This window comes from Diorhabda carinulata, chromosome 3 (genome assembly GCF_026250575.1).
Source record: "Diorhabda carinulata isolate Delta chromosome 3, icDioCari1.1, whole genome shotgun sequence".
In the NCBI taxonomy this organism is placed as follows: Eukaryota; Metazoa; Arthropoda; class Insecta; order Coleoptera; family Chrysomelidae; genus Diorhabda; species Diorhabda carinulata.
Window position 1 is genome coordinate 27,570,503 of NC_079462.1, and position 20,249 is coordinate 27,590,751.

Sequence of the window (20,249 nt, forward strand, 5' to 3'; positions counted from 1 at the left end):
GTTTCGTAGTAATTTCTAATGGTTCAAATGGAATATTGAAGGATCATTATTTTGGGGACTGAAGTTATCAAATTATTGATTTTTTACAAACTTATTGGGATAATTTATATCTCCAAAACTATGATCTTTATTAATATCTGCAGATACATTATCCAGGAGCCATAGCCGGTTTTCTGAATTAACCTGCTTGTTATTATCCTGTTTATTCAATTATCAATCAATTTGAAACAATAACAAACTTATAATCTAATGATTATGCAATAAGTTATGAAAAAAAAATTATCTTTTTATACTTATCCGCATGGATCTGTATAAATATTCATGAAAATTGGCGTTGGTGACTGTTTTAGCATATATTTTTTTATGTAAATATATATGTAATGAATAAAAATTGTACCATTCTTAGGTTCATATAAAAATTTTATATCCATATGTTATTAAAATTAACAAAATATGGATGTGACTTGTACTCATCAACGGAAAGAGTAATTGTTAGTAAATATTTGTGGAAGATGCATTGAGACAAACAACAGTTACTTTTTTTATTGAATTCTGAATCTTAAAGTTTTGGATGATTATCTTTTATAACATTAAAGACGTTATAATACAGAGTACATTGTAAATTCATGCGACAAAATCCCACAGGTGATTGTCAATGTAACTTTACAATGGATACTTTCTATAACAAATTTCCTTCGCCCACTCTCTTCAGAAATATCATCCCTTTAAGATGGTGAGAACAATTGAATTCTCATTGCAAATATGGAGACTTTCTCACCGGTATTTTCTCAAGATTTCTGTTAAATTATAAGAGGTGAAATAGCCTTTACATTATTTTTTTATGAAATCTTATATTTCGACAAAGTATTAACTGACATTTAAAATTCTGAAATATGGATTATTATTGCAACGTTATGTTCATTAGTGAGCAATTTTTCGTAATCTTACTTAAAACTGGCGATATCCTAACTTTTGTTTGTCAATTTGAAACAACAAACGTCGTGAAAAACTAATATTTTCTTTATAGTGAACATTAGTTCACCAATTGAACTGAATGCATCCTTTTCGTTCATTTCTATGTTTTCTGATACCTACATTTCAAATTTGAATTTATTAAAACCTAGAAATGTTTCTCTTATGATAGCTGGATGCTGAGGAGTGCTCTTTATCAATAAAGACTTAAAGAAAAGTGGAAACGTCAATTTTTATCTTTCTTTAAAAAATTATTCAAAAAAAACTAATTTTAAAATAGAAGAGACCTAAAATCAAGAACATTTAGAAGCATTAATATAACAAAAGGTTTTGCCATCTAAATTATGAGCGGTTTCTTATTGGGAACGTGGCAATGAATATTTCTATCAACGTCAATTTGAATATTGAATTTTGAAACTTATGAATTTAAAATTTTTTCAAGAATTAATACGATTCAAAACAACCGACAATCTTAATTAATTATTTCCCAGACGATGAATACATAAATATTCGAAAGCTTGGAAAATATATTAAATTTGGTCCACTTTGGTGTTTCATTACCACGTTCCCAATAAGAAACCGCTTATATATACATATATATTTATCATAATAAATAATCAAATTGATCGTTCAAAATAAACGAAGACTTTTAATTGTGTTAAGTCATCTTATTTAAATCAAAGTTAGGTTTTTATTATAAAACTGTATCAAATGATAACACTGTAATACTCCTTATTGCAGTTACTTTTTTGAAACACTGTTCATCTAATTGTTACCCTCTTTCAAGTAAAATCAAACTAAGATCACGTAATTTCCTATTTTTCTAATTCATCATTATCTACAGACGAGCACACAGACACGATTCGATTTCTTTTTTAACAGGTAACGAATAGAGTTGTGTCCATTCTCATTACTTTCATATTTTAGCACATTTTTGGTGCGCTTACAATTTTACCGGTTGTTGATATTGATACCAATAATATATATAGTTCATAGTTGTGACAGGAGCAGTTATGAACCGATGCACACATAGGCCTCCTGATATGAAAACTTGAACGCTTGAACCTTTTGGTATCATTAAGCAAACTATGATTGAACCTGGTACATGTATTTCTTCCTTCTCAAGGCATCAGCGTCATTGAGCGTCATCCGTGATGAGTAAAGCATAGAGATGGCGTCATAGATGAATGTGTTCGGTTAGAAGCCTATTCACTAATCATATTTTTTGCCTGTTCAAACAGAGCAGAAACCTCATCTATGTATGCCTCAGCTTATCTTACATCAAGTGATATTATCCATCATCGTAGAAACAGCTTTGCAAGCAAACTCAGTTATGTTGTAGGTTTTGCTGATCCGAATTTGGCGAGCGAATTGTTCTCTTTGTTGCCCGAAATAGGTATATTGAAATTGTAGTATTGAAAAACAACGGATTATGAAGCTTTTCTTGAAGAAAAGAAAACGTCTAACAGCGTTTCGTATAGTATAATAAGATATATTACTTTTTGTTTCGTTCGATACATATTATATGCGTACAAAGTAAAGCTAAGAGATAAAGAATAATCAAAACATGGTTGTGCTATAGGAAAAAGTGAGTGGTTACCCTTCGTATACTTTAATTTTTTTACTATGTGATTAATTGTTGAATTTATTTAGTTTATGCACTTAAGTGTAACAAATATATTGTAGTTTGTTACAAAAAAGTCCGAAACTATTATGCCAAAAGGTTAAAAGGTTAATTAAGGTAATCATATTAATAATTTCAAGCATTACAGTCAATCTAAAAGAGGTATTCACAAGAATTTTAAATAACATCATTATAAAGTCTATCAATTTAAATTATCTGCATAAGTAAAAAGTCATTCTAGCTGTATGTGTTGAGGATCAGGAAGATCATGGCGAGATCGTTGATATAAAGAGTAAAAAAGAGTGAAAAAATAATGATGACAAATTTTGGTTTCTTCGAAAGATATGTTCATCGAAATACCCGAAGTGACTAATAACTTTTTCGACAAGATAAACAACAGAAGTTTTTTTTTTTTCAAACTTCACTAAAACATTACAATTATCTTTAATATTCGCTAGTATCAAACTTAAATTATTATTTATACTGCGATCATCGGTCTCTTCGTCCATTTCTAAATCAACTGGAGATATTGAACTCTCCCACAAGCTAAATTACGATCCTTCAAATCTCTCCGAATCTTCATCGCTTTCTATTTTCTTAACTTCTATTTTTTCCAATTTTTCTTTGTCTCTCTTCTAATTCAATTTTTTCAAGTATATCTGTATATATACGGAATTTATTCGGTTTTCTTCCTTTATCTGTTTTTCTATTTCTAGCAGCTGTAGGTTAAGGTCTTATAACTTCTGGTGTTATGGGAAGATAAGAGCTCGGTTCAGATCGTACCTCAACTACAAAAGAAGGCGACTACTCACAAATATCTGACTCATCATATCAGTCTACAGCAAGCTGGTGGAAGATTTTGCTTCTAGAGCGACAGTAATTGTTTTTCGGATTAGGTGGCACATTTACCGAATTATTTGAAGCATGCCCGTCAATGGGAATAAAAATACCAGGCTTATCAAATCCACTTGTAATATTTTTTGCGGTAAAATATTTTAGTTTTACCAGTTCAGGAATATCTAACTGTTTGAATGCACCCCATGCCTTTGCACAAAATTAAAATAAATAAAAGTTCCAAATTAGTTTAAGATACATAACAATTAACGTTCTAAATAAATATTAACATTAATCAATCATCGCCATTTCTGTTATACTAATTGTACGTGTGTGCCCAGCGTGCGAATGGTGACCACTTTCCCCTAAATATATTTCTATTAGTTGTATCAATAATTACATATATCGTTGAAGATTTCATTATTTTTATCTGCCCAATTTGTTGTATTTCATTTTTTTGTGTAGAATATGTAGATTGTTCTATTTGATAGTATTAAAGTAAGTAATGTAAAAAGTTGAAGAATTTCTATTCATCAAAGTTCTATATTTAAATGTATGTATTGAAAAATTACAGTATTTGAGTATAAAGTCTGGAAAATATGACTCAAATATCGTAAATTTTATTAAAATTATTGTAAAAATCCTTTTTCCTACGACCACTTAAGAAAATGATAGATTTCGCCCTCATTTTTACCTAAGAAAGTAGCGTATTTCACACATGTACTAATAATAAAAAATAACAAAACATAAATAAATTGGAATGCTTCTTTTTCTTATGTTATATATCGTCTGGAACGATAGAGGGAATAGGCGAATACAATATGAATCTAGCTGGGTGCCGAAAGACAAAAGGCTTAATTTAAGAGGACTGAAGAAGTAAAGTAAAATTTGTTGTGATTTGTGTTCAAATACATACTAGTATTTTTCTATCGGTTGTTTTTCGTTTTTGTCATCTCTACTATTACAAAATAAAAAATATTTAGTAGGATTTTTTTACTTTTCAACACATGTGTTGAAATACTTTTCAATACATGTGTGATATTTTTTAATTGACTTTCTTATTTAAAAAATACGTTTTTTTGAAGAATCTTTCACGTGGTTGTAGGAAAAATAGTGTACACAATTCGTTGTAAAGTGTTTTTCGTAATCGTTACCTTTCAGCACTCGCCGCTACGCGGATCTTGCAAAACAGTGCGAAATGTATCACTTTCCAAACTCGTTATGTAATATACTATTATGACTGGATGTTAATGTATTTTACATCTTTATGATGAGATAAATTTGATTTAGAAAATTTTCATTTATACGGATACTGGTTACAATTATTATACATTCAAAAAAAATATTATGATTTCTTACAATATACAATAATAGTCATTCGACACATATTTTTTCATAAACTCATCTATTACACAATGTAAGTGAAGTTTGTGAGTTTTTTTTATTTGAAAATAATGAAATAATGAGACGCTTTATGAAGACTTCAAAAACACTCGTTAGATTTTTTACAAGCGGAAACTGTATATGTAATTCTTTCAAGTTTTGTCGTTATACCTCCAATAAATATGATATTTTATAAATATCTCCTTAAATTTATTTCAAGCATCAAACGTTCTATTTTTTCTCAGTGCTTGGAATGTATTTTCAAAATTCACTATTTTAATCCAGATCCATCTAGATATATTGAAAAATAATTTTGTTCAAAGTTCCATGACCCTCAACCTCAACCCCTTATATTTTTGAAAAATTTCAATCGAAGGATTTAAATTCTCTACAAATATTTTCTGTTGTGTTTTATGTGGACATATGGTTTCCACAATATACCGTTTATTTTCATATATTTCAAGTTTTTAAGTACGCATAAACATATTTAGGGGTTTTGAGATAGATTTTATTTTTAGCAGTCCAGTATCTGTTATAAATGTGTATAAAAATATCCATTCTCTTCACTTTTAAAAAAATACTGAAATGTGTTGTGATTTTTCTCTCTAAATTTGTCAATATTGTTAATATGTACATTTATTTTTTCGTCTACATCATTTTTTTCAATTCAAAATAGGTACAGCCAATCAACTAAATGATGTATATGAAAAAACGATCTTTTTGAAAAACTTAATCCCAATACTGGAGCTTCAAAAAAGTAATAAAAAAAACACAATATTCGGTTACATTCAATTATATACATGTCAAAATTTTTGTTATTACTTTCAACAAAACTTTTCCAGTATTAGGTTGAAATTTTCACAAATATATATTATTATAGATGATATTTTACTCGTGTATATGTTCATTTTTTAAGCAATATATGCTTCTAGGCTTACCTATGTACCTAATCCTTTAGTTCCCATTATCATATCGAGAAGAAACGTTGTCAAATTCATGACTCGACTAGCGAGTTCTCATTTTGATGATTCATTGTTTTCTCATTCTAGAGCAGAATAGTGTATAGGCAATAAAATATAAATATGATAATACTTAGGTGTCGATTTTTGCATATCTATGTGTTTGTAATAAAACCCTGTTCGCAAATGGCACACAAATAGAGCATTTAACTTCAAATATATTCATTATTTTACAAGCGATTATTTCATCTTCACTTTTGGTTCAAGTTTCAATTTCTACGAATTTTTACTCTATCCTACGATCGTAGCATTGAATCTGAAGCGTTTTTGATCACATTCCCATATATCCAAATAATTTCGAAAGATAGTCTTCGAAGTCAAAAGAAACGTTTTATGAAAACAACCATAAAATATAATAATAATATAACAGTAGTAAGACCAAAAAATGTACCTTACTGAGTATCAATTAGTTTATCTCAAAACCTGATTTGACGCATAGAGACTAATACTAAAAAGGCCATCGAGTCCCGTCTAACAATAACAATGTAAATAATTGTAGACAAAACCATTGCTCATTGAGATAGAAAGATGGCAGATTTCGAAACAGAAAAATGGAAGGAACTTTGAGCAAAATGTTCTAAATAATTCTTCAGCGTCTGTTTTGTTATTAGCTCAAAATAAGATCGCAATCAACTACATATAAATATATGGAAAAGACTAGGACCTGGATATTATGAAATTATTAAAAATAAAAACGTTTCTATAAGATATACATTAGAATAATAGAAGGAAGACTAAGACAAAACAAGTAGACAAAAAACAGAAGAAGAGCAAGCAACATACAGAAAAGGAAGACAAACAATAGATAATATTTTCATAATAAGAAATAATTTATGAAAAAGGAGAGCAGTATTTGACTCAATTCAAAGATGTGGAAAATATAAAATGAATTAGAAATATCAAAAAAATAACAATTACTACAAGAAGCGTACATAAAAGAGTAAAAGGGAAAGTACAACTTAATGTACCAAGATCAGAAGGTTTCATGATGGAGAAGGGAATAAACACAATGGGACACTCTAAGTTCGCTATTGTTCATACTAAAAATGGATGAAATACTAAAAGGTGTAAAGAAATAGACGAAACGCCTACAAACGAACATAAAACACCTCAACATGATTTCAATAAACTTAGAAGGCTTATTAATGCAGAAGACATTGTAATTATAACAGAAAATCACTATATTATTGAAGAATTTACAAAAATTTGGATAGAAGAGATAGAGAAACTGCAAATAGAAATTGACATGTAAAAATTGAAACAAAGTCAAACTAATAGCAAAAGGAGAAAAAGTCACAAATTCCGAATATCTTGGAAGTCAAATGAGGATAAATAACAAAAAAATAGATAGTAGATTAAACGCAATACAGATAAAGTACCTAAAGAGAATAGAAAGAAAACCTAGGATCGATAGAATAAGATATGAAATTAGAAAACTTACAACAATAAACAACCGAAGAAAGTATAAATAAGAGAATCTTTAACTGGTTTGGACAATAAACAATATAGAGAACAAAATGAATATGAAAAGCAAGAACTATGGAAAGAAGTAGTAAGGGCAGACGCCTTAGAGAGGAAAATGAGATGAAGAAGAAAAATAAAAACAAATCAAGCGCGTTGTAAGTTGATTTCCTTCTAAAATTGATCATTAAATAATTAAAGAGCTTTATATAATAATGTTTATTAAATATGAAACTCATATTGGATCTGGTAAATCCAAGAAATCTTAATTTTTCTTGGACTATTATTGAAAATGATTGCTGCTGATTCATGGAAAATACGTACCTATAATAATAACTTATGTTTTTTGAAATTAGTTATGATGTAAGGTGTGTTAACATTTGCGAACACATTTACTTTCCCATACGAATAATGTATTATGTATATAAATATGTACTTATATTAGATCTATAAAATTGTGATGTTATGAATATTTAAAGTGGGATTATTTGAAAATGAATCAATATAAATATGTTGCATATATCGGCGTTTCATTTCACTAATTCTGAAGATTTCTCATAGCAATGGTAGTTATTCTCTCGTTCGGTATTCTGTAGGCTTCTTCCGAAGTAAACGGTTTTTTGTAAAATACGACTAAATGCGTAATTAGGTGAACTAAATTGAAAAAAATGAATATAATTTGGAGAATCTCTGGGTGTGTATGTATGTAGATATTGAGATATCATATACACGCGACACAAAGGATCTATTCTTGCTGAGATCTGTTAATCCCACTCCTTTTAGAAAAATGTGGGATAGCTCTAGCTGCCAGAGATCTTCGTCTTCTATTTCATACGCTCCCAGGTGTAGTTTTTTGGAGTTTACACTTCGGAACGAATGTATATAGAGGTTTCGTCCTCTGTGCAACAAAACCTGCACGCCGCATTATCTGCTAAGTCTAGGCTTCTGCAGGTGTCTACTACTTAGATTGATACATTCAGCAGATCTTCTCTGGTTATAGTTTCCCAGGAGAGTCTTTGCCTGTCTCAGCCAATGTACCTTCTTTCTAAAGCTTTTTCTATTGTTCTGTAGCTGATACCTCCGGTGTGTCCCAGCATCCATTGTAGGGTAACCTCATTTTTCATGCCTAGCTCGCTCAATTTTTCTAGGCAATTCTGTCTATCGGACGATGATCTCCTGGTTGCGATAGTTCCTCTCTAGATTTAACTGGACACATTTTCCAATTGGATAGATTTCTGTTTGAAAAATGTTTGGTGTGTTGCTCAGGCGTTCAAAGTGTTTGGTTCTGTGTCCGTACAGGTCCATTCCAGTTCTGTTTGCTGATTAGATGCATCCTTACACCATTTCTGTTAATTTCATGTATGAAATTATAATCTCACTTATTTCTACAGCAGGTTTGGTCATTAGTTACAGATGGTTTTTCTTTGGTGTTTCCGTATCTGAAAATGCTAAGTGAAGTTTTTTTTGCCACTCTTTTCAGTACTATGTGGAGAGGTGGGAGATTTAGAATTTCTTCTAGTGGAGCTGTTGGGCATGATTTCATGGCCCCAGTTGCACATATGCACGCCAGTCTTTGTACCTTCGAGAGATTGTTCCTCATGATATTCAGAGGAGTTCTAGTACTCAAAACCACTGCACCATATGTGATTGGCAGTGTTTATCTACAAAAAAATCTTTGGGGTACAAACCCAATTCCTCCCTAGAAATTTTCTGTACACCATTAGGGCTTTTGTGGCTTTAGTGATTGTCTCCTTTCCGCGTTTGTTTCAGATGAGTTTACTATCTAGTGTGAGTTCCTGATATTTCTACTCTGTTTTACACTCAATAACTTAACCGCCTAGCTTAATGAGCTTGAGGTTGAATTTTACAAAGGTCAATCTCTGAATAAAATCATTAAGCTTTCAATTTTTTTCTAACAATTTCGTTACATCAAGATTTATGTATAGAACTTCTTAAATTCGGTACGAAGAACCAAAGTCGAAGCTAATGTTGAGGTCAGATGCTTTTGTCCTATGTATGGCTGAACACATTGAATGATGTTGACGCTTCTATTATGAGCTTACTATACATTTTGATAAAAAAATCAATGGTATAATCTTTATCGATCATCTCACCACCCACATTAGTTTGATATTCAGTCTCATTAGAATCGAGGCATTTAAAGGTCTAAAGTGAATTGTTATAAAAACTCAAACACGAATATAAATATGTATTTTTTATTCAAGCATTAAAGAACTCATTACATTCAACCAAGGTATGGATCATATTTTTTTCTACAAAATCCGTATTTCTTTCAATGATTTTCTCATATCTTCTATTTGTGCTTCAGTTAAGTTTTTGAGAGGTGGTCTAGCTACTCCAACATTGATAGGCGTTATTAAGTTCATTGCAACTTTCATTGTAGGCACCCAAGCACCTAAAAGCATAATTAAAGCTATAAGAGGTGTGAAAATGGAGTTCTGGAAATTTATCAATAAAAAAAAAAATAAAGCTTCTCTCAAAATTTTATTGTTTATATTTCCTTCAACTTTACAAAACGATTCCAGCGCTTCTAGTTTCAAAGAATTCTTGATAATCGTGTGAAGTTGACCCCTTCAGGACTAAGATTAAGCTATGATTTCCTAGAAAAGCGGTGCCGTTATCTATTAGCCGTAAAATGATCAACAACGGCCGTATTTATGGAACTAGAAAATGTAATGACCACATTCAATCGTAGTCATTTAGTACTTAATTGAGCACTGGTGCAAAATGAGCAATTTGGCCATAGTTAGAAGTTTTATTTGTAGTTTGATCAATTTCATCTTTGTAACAAAATAACAGGAGGCAACATTGGGTCTATAAAGTAGATAGCGCAGACAGTTTCGTACTAGGAGAAACTCTTGTTACCGCCAGTATCGTGACAGAAGTGAGGCAATTACGCACGATTATCAAATCCGACTAACGCCGTCTAACCCTTCATGCTTTATCTAATGAAATGAATATCGAAAAAGAAACGGTTCATAAGATGTTAAACGGAGATTTGAATATGTTAAAAATTTGTGCCTATAAACAAAAATAAATGTTGAAAGCGATGTGTGTGACTCATTCATATATTTGAGTGTGACCCCTAAATCGGCAAACAAAGGAAGCAGTGGACAGTAATGAGTGCGAAACAAACAAAAAAACAAAAGTGAAGATCTCGAAGATATAACCGAAGGCAATGTTGATCGTGTTCATTTGTTTACATAGGCAAAACTGTAAGTGAATAGTTTTTGAAGTTGAGTCGTACTACATATTTTAGTACTATTACTACCAATTTAAAAATGCAAAAGGCAGTAATGCACAATTATGGATAAAGATCAAGAACCTGACTAAATAACAATCAATTATACGTATAAACGAAAACAACGAAAATATTTTAGACACAAATTGTAGATCATAAAATTATCTACAAAAAACGTGATAATAATTTTTTCCCACGAGACACCGTTTCTGATATATAATGATTCAAAAAGTTGTAAAAGTTATGTTTCAGATTTACTATTAAATTAAATAAAAATAAAATATTAATTTCTTACAAATACTCACAACAAGTCTCGGTTCATTTCAATATTGTAAGAAAAGTTTATTGCTGAAAATTATTGGTGAAACCATTAAATACGACAACTTTTACAACTTTTTGAATCATTATATCTCAGAAACGGTGACTCGTAGAAAAAGAGTATTCATACGTTTTTTGTAGATAATTGTATAATCTACAATTTTCGTTTGAGGTATTTTTATGATAAAACTCAGTTTTTCTGAAAATTGCGAAAAACTCTTTTTTTTGACCTTTGACCTTGAATAAAATTTTTTTCCATAGACGGAACTGATGAGAACATTCAAATTCTATGTTCAATTGTATTTTAAACAATTTTATTAATTTTCACCTTAATGGGAATTTATGTAATTTTGAATGTCTAACGAATGTCAACCCTATAAAACGATACTTCGACTATAGGTGTCCGGCGTTTTGCACTTTTTCAACCAGAAACCAATAAGAGGCTTAGAAATTTTTAAAATGAAGAAAGTTCAGTTTTATTTTATAAAATATATAGTGATTAGTTAAAATACCAGCAGTATATTCCAAAAAGAAATACTAACTTTCCAAAACATTTATTTGAATTAATAATAATGAGATTGCATTTTCCACGAAAAACTTTCTGGTAAATAGAGGTCAGTACAAATCAATCGAATCTAAAAAGCCATTTAAAGAAGATCAAAATGACAACAACAATTAATACGTAATGTAGGATACGAACTAGTACATCTAAACGAAAACAAATTAAACAGTATAAGCTATGTTAACAAAATGTAATTCAAGCTACGTAGATGTAGGTCGACCGCCCACGATGCATGTTTTGAAACAAAGGTTGCAAACCAATTGATCTTGCAACAGTTTTGTAACAAACAAAACCTAAACGCATACGGATACGACTAAGTATTAAATCAGTATAGCTGTGAAACGTAATATTTCAATGTATTTAGACTCAGATGAGTAAGACATCATTGATTATTATCAATACCGCAAACGACAGGGTACATAGTGAATATTGGATCAATCCATACCTAAGTCAAAATGTGAACTCTAGAATGTTCGTAGCAGCACTCGACATCGATAAATGTCCGACTTCTCCCACAAATTTGAGGTTTAGTTCTTGATTACTCATATTAATATAAAACAATATAATAATATAATCAAATGAAACAACACCTGCAACGCAACTGCGACCGCAGAATCATGGTCACGTACAATCGATTGAAAACTATTTTCATTAGAGTGGTGTGAGGCTCCCCGCTGTTATACGTTGCCAAATCGTTGCAAGATCAACTGGTTTGCAACCTTTATTATAAAATAGTCACATCGTGGGCGGTCGACCTTAAATTTACACATGTCGTTTACTAATAATATAGATCACCTACCGTCTTTGCTGATAATATTAACAGCTTCTGTTAAAACATGTTGTAATTTTCTAGCTTCAGCGATGTTATTTTCTTTAGCAGCTTTAAGAATTTTAACAGCGTATTGCGGTAACATGTTCAAGGATGTTCCAATAGCAGAGTCGAATCCACTACCAAACGCACTGGCAAGTAACTGAAAGTAGAAATGCGGATATAAACTGTGAGAAACCTTTGAAATATTTCATAAGGTTTTTACAGTGCATGTAATCGATTGGTATTATCGGATATACAACAACCTGTAAAAAGCACTTATAGTATTTTGACGTTATTTTTTTTAAACCTATTTACTTACGGTATCTGCTCCTAAAAATACGGCATGTTTCCCATTATTCGTTTTAAGAGCTGCTAGACCCGCTTCCAAATCTGTAGAAGTATATTTAATTCCTTGGAATGTTGGTATTCTTTTGACTGCTTCATTTATAAATGTTTCCATGTTTACTAGAATTTGAGATAATTTGAGAAAAAAATAACTCAAAAAAATGACAATTCAAAAGAGCATATTAAATACGAGGTAAGTTTAAGGGAAATGCGGATTTTCAATGAAAAAATTAGTTTATACTGTAAAAAGAAAATTTATTTCTAACAAAATTATTCAATTTTATACTGCGAGTTTTCAATTTTTTCTAAAGATACAAAAAATAATTTATAAGTAACTTTCTTTCGTCGTTACGGACGATTTGACGCCAAAGCTCACGTATTGTTTGCATCAGACTCCAGGGGTCAATATGGTGGTGACGAATACGCTGAAGCCAGTTGAACAGATTTCATTAGCCCTTCTGGATTGGTAACCTGGGTGTTAGCGGCTACAACAGATTCACTAAAGCTCACTCTGCTCCGTGTTGGACAGGCTGCTGGTTCTTCAAAAACTGCATTTTCTCTCCCAAATATTAAGGCAACTACCGGTATTTCTCTTTTACCAATTTGCTGTACTTGCGCGGACTCCGGTTGGGATTAAGAAAAATATTTCTACTTACAACGGTATTCCTTGATTGGTTTTTTGTTTCGATGAGAACGACGGAACGACTTCTCTTCTATATAATTTCCGCCCTTTTCAACCACCCACTTATAAATCCGCAGATGGATCCGAAGAAGAGCATTCCACCTCCCACTATCTCGTTTCATCAGTTCCTCATCCTCATTCACGTCGCAGTTTCACGCGTAGATTCCGTCCTCTCTCCTGAGTTCTATGGGAGATTCTGTAAAGTCTTATTATTCTGTTATTATAGCCTGTTGGTTATACACTCTTGTCTTCTTATTCTGGACGTCTTAATGTGTGTGCCTCAGGTAAACCCTTTCTAAATTTCCTCGGCAAGAAAAGATCTAATCCGAGTGGTCCTTCGCCTTCTCTATAACTTGGTACTGGCTTATGAAGTGCGGAGTTACCGTGTCGTGGGGTGTTTTCTTGTGGGCTTCCCTTCTAGACTCGGTACCATCTCTTTTACCGATATAAACGCTTTTTCTCTAGTGGTGCGAAAGGCGGGGTCGCCTTGGCTTCGATTCCTGGAGTTTATGAGCACGGAGAGAATTATACTCGAAAAAGAATTACATTTTTACTTTGGGAAATAACGGAGATATAAATTAAAATTTTAAATTTTAGAAAAGTAGTGGCTTCGTTACAAGTTCCACAAAATACACGATCTCTCTGCCATAACTTTTTCAATTGTTTGGAATCGTTTGACACAGAGCCATTTTCCAGAACAGAATATAATCGCAAGGGGAAGAGACCATAACGCGGTTTATCTAATTTGCCTGCAACGATAACGGACAAATGACATATGCGTAGTGACGGAACAAAACTCTTTTATTCAACAGAAGCGTCTAATCTGTCTAATTGACCGGAAAATTGTTTTTGCTTTCTTGAGAGCACGTTTCTCTAATGAAGTCCATTATTTCAACTGGATTTTTGTTTCTAGGGTATAATATTGTACTCAATTCTCTTCTAAGACATATTGAAGGGAAAAATCACTCTAATTGCGACTGAAGATGAATAGTTACTCATTTGAATATTTAACACGAGCGAACTGTCGATCAACATTAAGCAATCATCGACATTCACCTTGCACATATATTTTTCATATGTAATCTATCATGCAAAATATTGCATATCTGTTAGATCGAAATATTTACTCGATTAGCTCTCTAAACTAATTTAAATTGACAAGGATTCGAATTTTTCGAGCCATTTTTGAAAAACTAACGGTGAATTACGGTTGTTGAAGATCATCCGTGTTCATATGGCCACTTGTAAAAGCAGAGAATTTCATATTTTCACAACAACGAAAAAAGTTTTTCATACGTTTTAAAACCAATCTATTTGTAAGATTTATGTGAAATTTTGGTAATTATTTAGTTTAGGTTGCATATGCCCAATTTCCAAAAAAAAACAAATTTAATTCTAGTTACGAATAGTGTAATGACGCAAATCAATTTCTAACAATAATCATTTATTTACACGTAAAATAATCATCAATTTCTATTGGATAAGTTAAATTAACTTACTGTTGATGCCTGTCCAACCAGGTATGTGATAATATAATAATGGAGTGTTAGGAGCAGCTTCGCCCACATATTTCAAATAATCTACGAGTTCGCTCGGAGTGTGAGGTTTAAAGAAAAGTTCAGCGTGACATAGGATCGAATCGGCTCCAACCAATTCAGCGTGCTTTGCCATTTCTACAGCATCCGGTAAAGGACATCCACCCACTTGTACCATCAAATGCTGTTTGGTTTCTTTTACTACTTTAGCCCAAACATCAACTACCGCTTTTCTTTCTGCAACTGTCATCGATACTCCTTCTCCAGTTGTTCCATGGACTGAAAAAACATACTACAAATACGGGATACCCCAGAAAGAAACATAATTCACCTATAGACAACTTGTTTGTTTCAAATATGACGTATCAGAAACTATCAAAGTACGTGTTCAATGAAAAAGGAAAGTTATTGCTTCAGTAAGCTTTCAACATTCTTCAATAGTTGAAACAATTATACAATAAATAACTCAAGAAGAATTTTATATATATTCATAAGATTTTACGTTTTTAAATATTATTTTTTTATTGTTAAAAAATTAATTTCTTTCTGGTTTACCTTTTAAACGAAAGCAAAACTTCTTTGGTCACTTTTTTTATTAGAGCATATCAAGAATTATACCTCAACAACAATAATATCAGACAGAAATCCCAAATAGCATTTAAAATTTTGGAGTGAGTCTAAAATTTAAATTTAGCGGGAAAATATTCTTACCTAGTACTCCGTCTATTCCATTTTTTGCTAAAAATCTAGCATATTCTGGGATAGTTTGGGTATTTATTGACCTGAAAGAAATATCAATGATAATTTTAGATATTTAAAAAAATTGTATGTAATTGAAGCAATAAAACGAAAAAAAAAATGGAAAAAACATGTTTTCTCATAATTTACTTACAAATCTTTATTAAATATAGTGAAAACTGGTGCGCATAATCCTCTGTAAGTGAAGTTAACCTGAAAATATTCACTTAAATTAGCTTCTGATCGAATTCAAAACACAAAAAAACAACTTAAATGAAAATATTTGAACATTTATCTATTGCAAAAAATGCTTAAAAATGCACAAAAATATTAGTCTATTCAAAACGAATTAAATATGAATAACAACGAAGTAATTTCAGCTTCAGATTATTGTTGAACGATTACATTTTATAAATGACTGAATCACATTTGGAAGTCGAAACAAACAGAAAATTGCGGAAGTCTAAGGATGTTTTACTAATGGATCACAACCTTCATTATTGATAAATCGTAGTCTTAAATGCCTTCTTTTAAAAAATTAGTCCTGATACGTAAAATAGAAAACGATGTATAAATTTGTTTATAGATGAAGCAATTGTAAGTATTTCAGTACTCTTGAACCTAAAAACGATTTTATGCTTTCTACAAATATCATAAGAAGGAAACCTACAGATATGGTGAAGAGGATAACTCAATGGATACCTCTATGGCCAAAAAGCAGAGGTAGACCAAGAAATACCTGAAGAAACCAAATTGAATAAGATACCAGAATCCCAGGAATAGTAAACTGGAAAGCCAAATATCAAAACAGAAAAGAATTGAGAAAGCTAGCAAACGAAGCTAGGATCAACAAAAAACAAGGGAAGTAATCCACACCAATAATTAGATATTTAGGCGCCTCAAGCGCTAGCCATAATCCAAAAGATTAAAATGCATGATGATGATGATACAAATATAAGCATTCCTCCCAAATACGAATCTAAATATCGAAATTGATGGATATTTGCTTCATCTCATTTTGGTATTTGCCAGCTACTAAGTATGAATTGAATAGAGAAGTAAATATACTTCCTCCAATGACAACCTTCTAAATAGGATTGCTCTATGTTTGTATGTGTCAGCTTTAATGCAATAAATTAAAGTGGCCCCTCCAATAGCATCACTGTGTATTGTAGAAGAGTTTTACCACACTTGATTGAACCTACTCTGTTAGTTTATTTGTCTGTGAAGATGGATAGATAATTGAGGACTGATAATAAAAATAATATGAAATTATATCAATATGTAAATAAACAAAATGCAAAACGAACTACAATAAATATTAAAGAAAAAGAATGGAGTCACTACAAAATTCATTAACGAAAGAAGATGATATAAGTGATAATAGCAAAATGCTAGAATATGATGAGCTCTAACCGATAGATCGTCTGACAAGAGCTCTTGGGCTTATCTGTAATGATAAGGATGTGGCTGCTACTCTTTAAGTATCCTTCAAGTACTCGATTAAGATGTATTTGTTTGTCATATTTCTCACGCTAACTGTTGGATCTTAATCAACTGAATTAAAAATAATATTTTTTTATTTAATAATGATTTATTGTTGTTTTTGGCCTACAATAGTTAATTTTTTTTAGTCTCATATTCCCAGTTTCTCGACAACGTCGTTCGACTCTAAATATTTTTTTCCTTGTCAAGTCTATTCTAGGAATTTTTTTTACTTAACGCGTAACAGTTGTTGCACTTTATTTCTCTAAATACGCAAGGTCAATCGTTTGATTAAAAATATTTAATATTACAAATAATAAAGTTTCAAAAATCTAATAATTGTTGACTTATCGTCATAATTATCAGTAAATGATAGTTTTCCTCGGAAAGTAGATTTTTGTGCAACGTTAGAAAGAAGGAAAGCACTCCATCTATCGCATATAATGGATAATATTCAATTATATTAATAATAATTAAATTTTTATCATTATTTTATACTAGCATCTGTTATTCCTTCATAATGTTTAAAAGCGGTACCCAGTATCGAGTACCTTTTTGATTTTGATTAAAACATCTAATCTTAAAAAAGTTATGTTCAGTACTACTTGTTACGAACCATGTAACTAGCACCCTCTATGAGAATCAGATATAAAAACAAAATTTCATCATAATGTTGCTAGTAGTTTAGATAAAATCTTTAATTTGTTTTTCTTAAAGGCTTTTTATATTGAAAACGGATATCGTTACAAAAATGTTTTACCGAACACACTCCAATTGTTTTCCGATTCTAGTTACAGGCTCACATTTTTTTAAGCACCTTGTATAAATGCAATACTTCTGAAACTGCTTCAGCTCTCATTTTTAGTTGATTCTCTTTCGTTTTCCAAAACATTAATGTTATGATATCGAATTTAGATTAGCTTCAAGTTGAAGTAATCGCTTCTCGGGAATGTTATCTAATCAACTTCAAATTGTATTTTGGATAACGATCATATGACGAAAAGAAACTAACTTTTTTTAAAGAAAAAAGAATTATACTGTATTTGAAATAGAAGACTACATACAATTAACTTTCATTCTCGTTATTTAAGAACCACTCCTCGTATCGTGAACTATTACTATATTTTCAATACTTCTATACAATAATTTCCAATACGCAATCGTCTCCAAAAATTAGAACTCGACATATTAAAAAATATAATGACCAGATGTGTAAAATTTAAATATGTGAATATGATAAAATTTCAATATACCAGTTTATTACACACTCTACAACTGATTAACTAAATTATATAATACCTAGTATCTAACCTAACCAACATGACAAATCGAATTTAACACATTTTTTACAATTAACAGTAGTCTACAAAATATCACTGTACTCGTTAAGTACAGAAGAAAAAAAAACATTCAATACATACTAAATTCGCAAGTAAACCCATTTTAACAAGTAAACACTTTTTATCTGATATTTTTCTTTTTTACGTTAAACTATTTTTATACCTCCCGTAAAAAAATAACTTTGAATAATAATTAAAACAATTCTATACTTACCATTTTAATTAGAGGATTGTTACTATATAGATAGAAGGAAAATGTGCTATCAGTTTAAAAATACGTATTCATATCTCTAGTTCAAGTTACTTAATAAAATTTTTCCTATCACTATTATCAATTTACATTTAAAAACAATTTTTTAGATTACTTAAATACTTGAGTAAACTGATATTTTAAAACAAATTTACATATTATGTATCTATATTCATAGTTCCATAAGTATATTCCTGATAACATTGATCCCATAAAATCAAAGAATCCCGTTTACCTATAAATAAATTTCAATAACTAACCAGTTTCTCTGGTAACTAACGAGAATTGCTACTACCAAGAATGCGTAGTTAAATTATGTTTTACTCGAATTGAATGTTATAAAAAAATCTATAGAGTGACAATAAAAAAAAATCATAATTATAAAAATTAAACTGAATAATAAATTTGCGTTAAAGTTTTCATTTATCTATGTTAAGTTCACAAGCCACCTATTTTATAGACGTTTCACACAGATGGCACAAGGTTGAATAATTTTTGTAGTTCAAGTTCAGAGCTCTAGATGGATCTGCTAGCATAATTGTATATCAAGCATAGAGATATTACATATTGGTAATATCTCTATGATATCAAGTCGGCATATTTGAGACGAAATTGGATAATTTATTTTTGATAGGCATTAGGCAGCTTCTCTTGATGACTCAACATTGTTGTTTTCTGCTCGTGTTTTTGTGTCCCTTTAATTATGTAGAGCCTTATCTCTGGTTAATTTTTCAAAATGACTCAATAAATGTTTATAACCGTGAGAATCTGTTAATGTAATGCATTTGATCCCAAATCCTCATATGGACTTGAAATGTTTCGATAGATGGCTACCGGCTATACACAATACTCAATTAAATGCAAGGGGGATGTATCAAGAAGTTCAAGTAATTTTATTAAAATTAGGTATAATTACTTGAGATGTAACATTTTATTAGCTATTTTTTGTATGCAATATTTTTTAATTAAATATATATTTTCTCCAAGTTTTATTTTCATCTTATTAATAAATACACATGTTAAATTTAGATTATTATTAGAATTGAATGATTACTTATTCGATTGCTTTCAAAAGCATTTATGACTACATTTTACTTGAGTAACTTAATATTTTTCTCCTAACCAATAAATTTCCAAATGAATTTTTTTTCATTATAGTTTTCAAAGTTTCATCTTTTGTGATATTGATTTTGAAAATATGCCATTTTGGGAAATATCATAAACAAAAACATAAATTTGGAAACTCATTAGTTTTCAGGTAGTAGTATGAATGAACTACTTTCAAATAATTCAAATTACGCGCCTCGAATAAAATTCAAATTTGCCTATATTTTATGAAGGATATCATATTAGTAGTTGAAGTTAGACCCCCAATCGACGCCAATTTGGTTAGAACAAATAACATTATCGTAATCTGTGGTCCATGATAACTGTAATTGTATTGATTTAAATCTAATATCCTTCTCCCTTCCCTAACCAAAGCTTATTTCAATATACCAAATTTGGTTTGCACACTGCCATCTTTTAATGAATATAGTAAGCATTCATGAAAGTATAGTCCAAGGTAAGACTAGTAAGGGTAGAGGCAAGAGATTAATTTTAGATGTCAATATTTATACCTGTCCTTC

At 30.6% G+C, this 20,249-nt stretch overlaps 1 protein-coding gene across 2 annotated transcripts; it reads right to left on the reverse strand.

The window, feature by feature from the left end:
- Positions 1-9,495: 9,495 nt before the first annotated feature.
- LOC130891603 (N-acetylneuraminate lyase-like) lies at positions 9,496-18,918 on the reverse strand. 2 transcript variants are annotated; one of them, XM_057796439.1, is made up of 7 exons: positions 18,586-18,918; positions 15,701-15,759; positions 15,520-15,590; positions 14,773-15,087; positions 12,566-12,711; positions 12,235-12,406; positions 9,496-9,709 (listed from the first exon to the last, which is right to left on the reverse strand). In XM_057796439.1, the coding sequence occupies exons 1-7, from the start codon at positions 18,586-18,588 to the stop codon at positions 9,567-9,569; spliced, it is 909 nt and encodes a 302-aa protein (XP_057652422.1). In that variant the 5' UTR covers positions 18,589-18,918; the 3' UTR covers positions 9,496-9,566. The 2 variants fall into 2 exon arrangements, with proteins under 2 accessions (XP_057652422.1, XP_057652421.1); XM_057796438.1 differs by having other exon boundaries at positions 18,453-18,586.
- Positions 18,919-20,249: the final 1,331 nt, after the last annotated feature.

Bases quoted from the DNA above. Each gene is read 5' to 3' on its own strand.
- LOC130891603 (XM_057796438.1), bottom strand. From the start codon at position 18,473: ATGGGTTTACTTGCGAATTTA. The intron at 12,407-12,565 runs GTAAGTAAATAG...TTCTACTTTCAG, and splicing joins TATTTTTAGGAGCAGATACC to TTACTTGCCAGTGCGTTTGG. The intron at 9,710-12,234 runs GTAGGTGATCTA...TTATGCTTTTAG, and splicing joins TAATATTATCAGCAAAGACG to GTGCTTGGGTGCCTACAATG.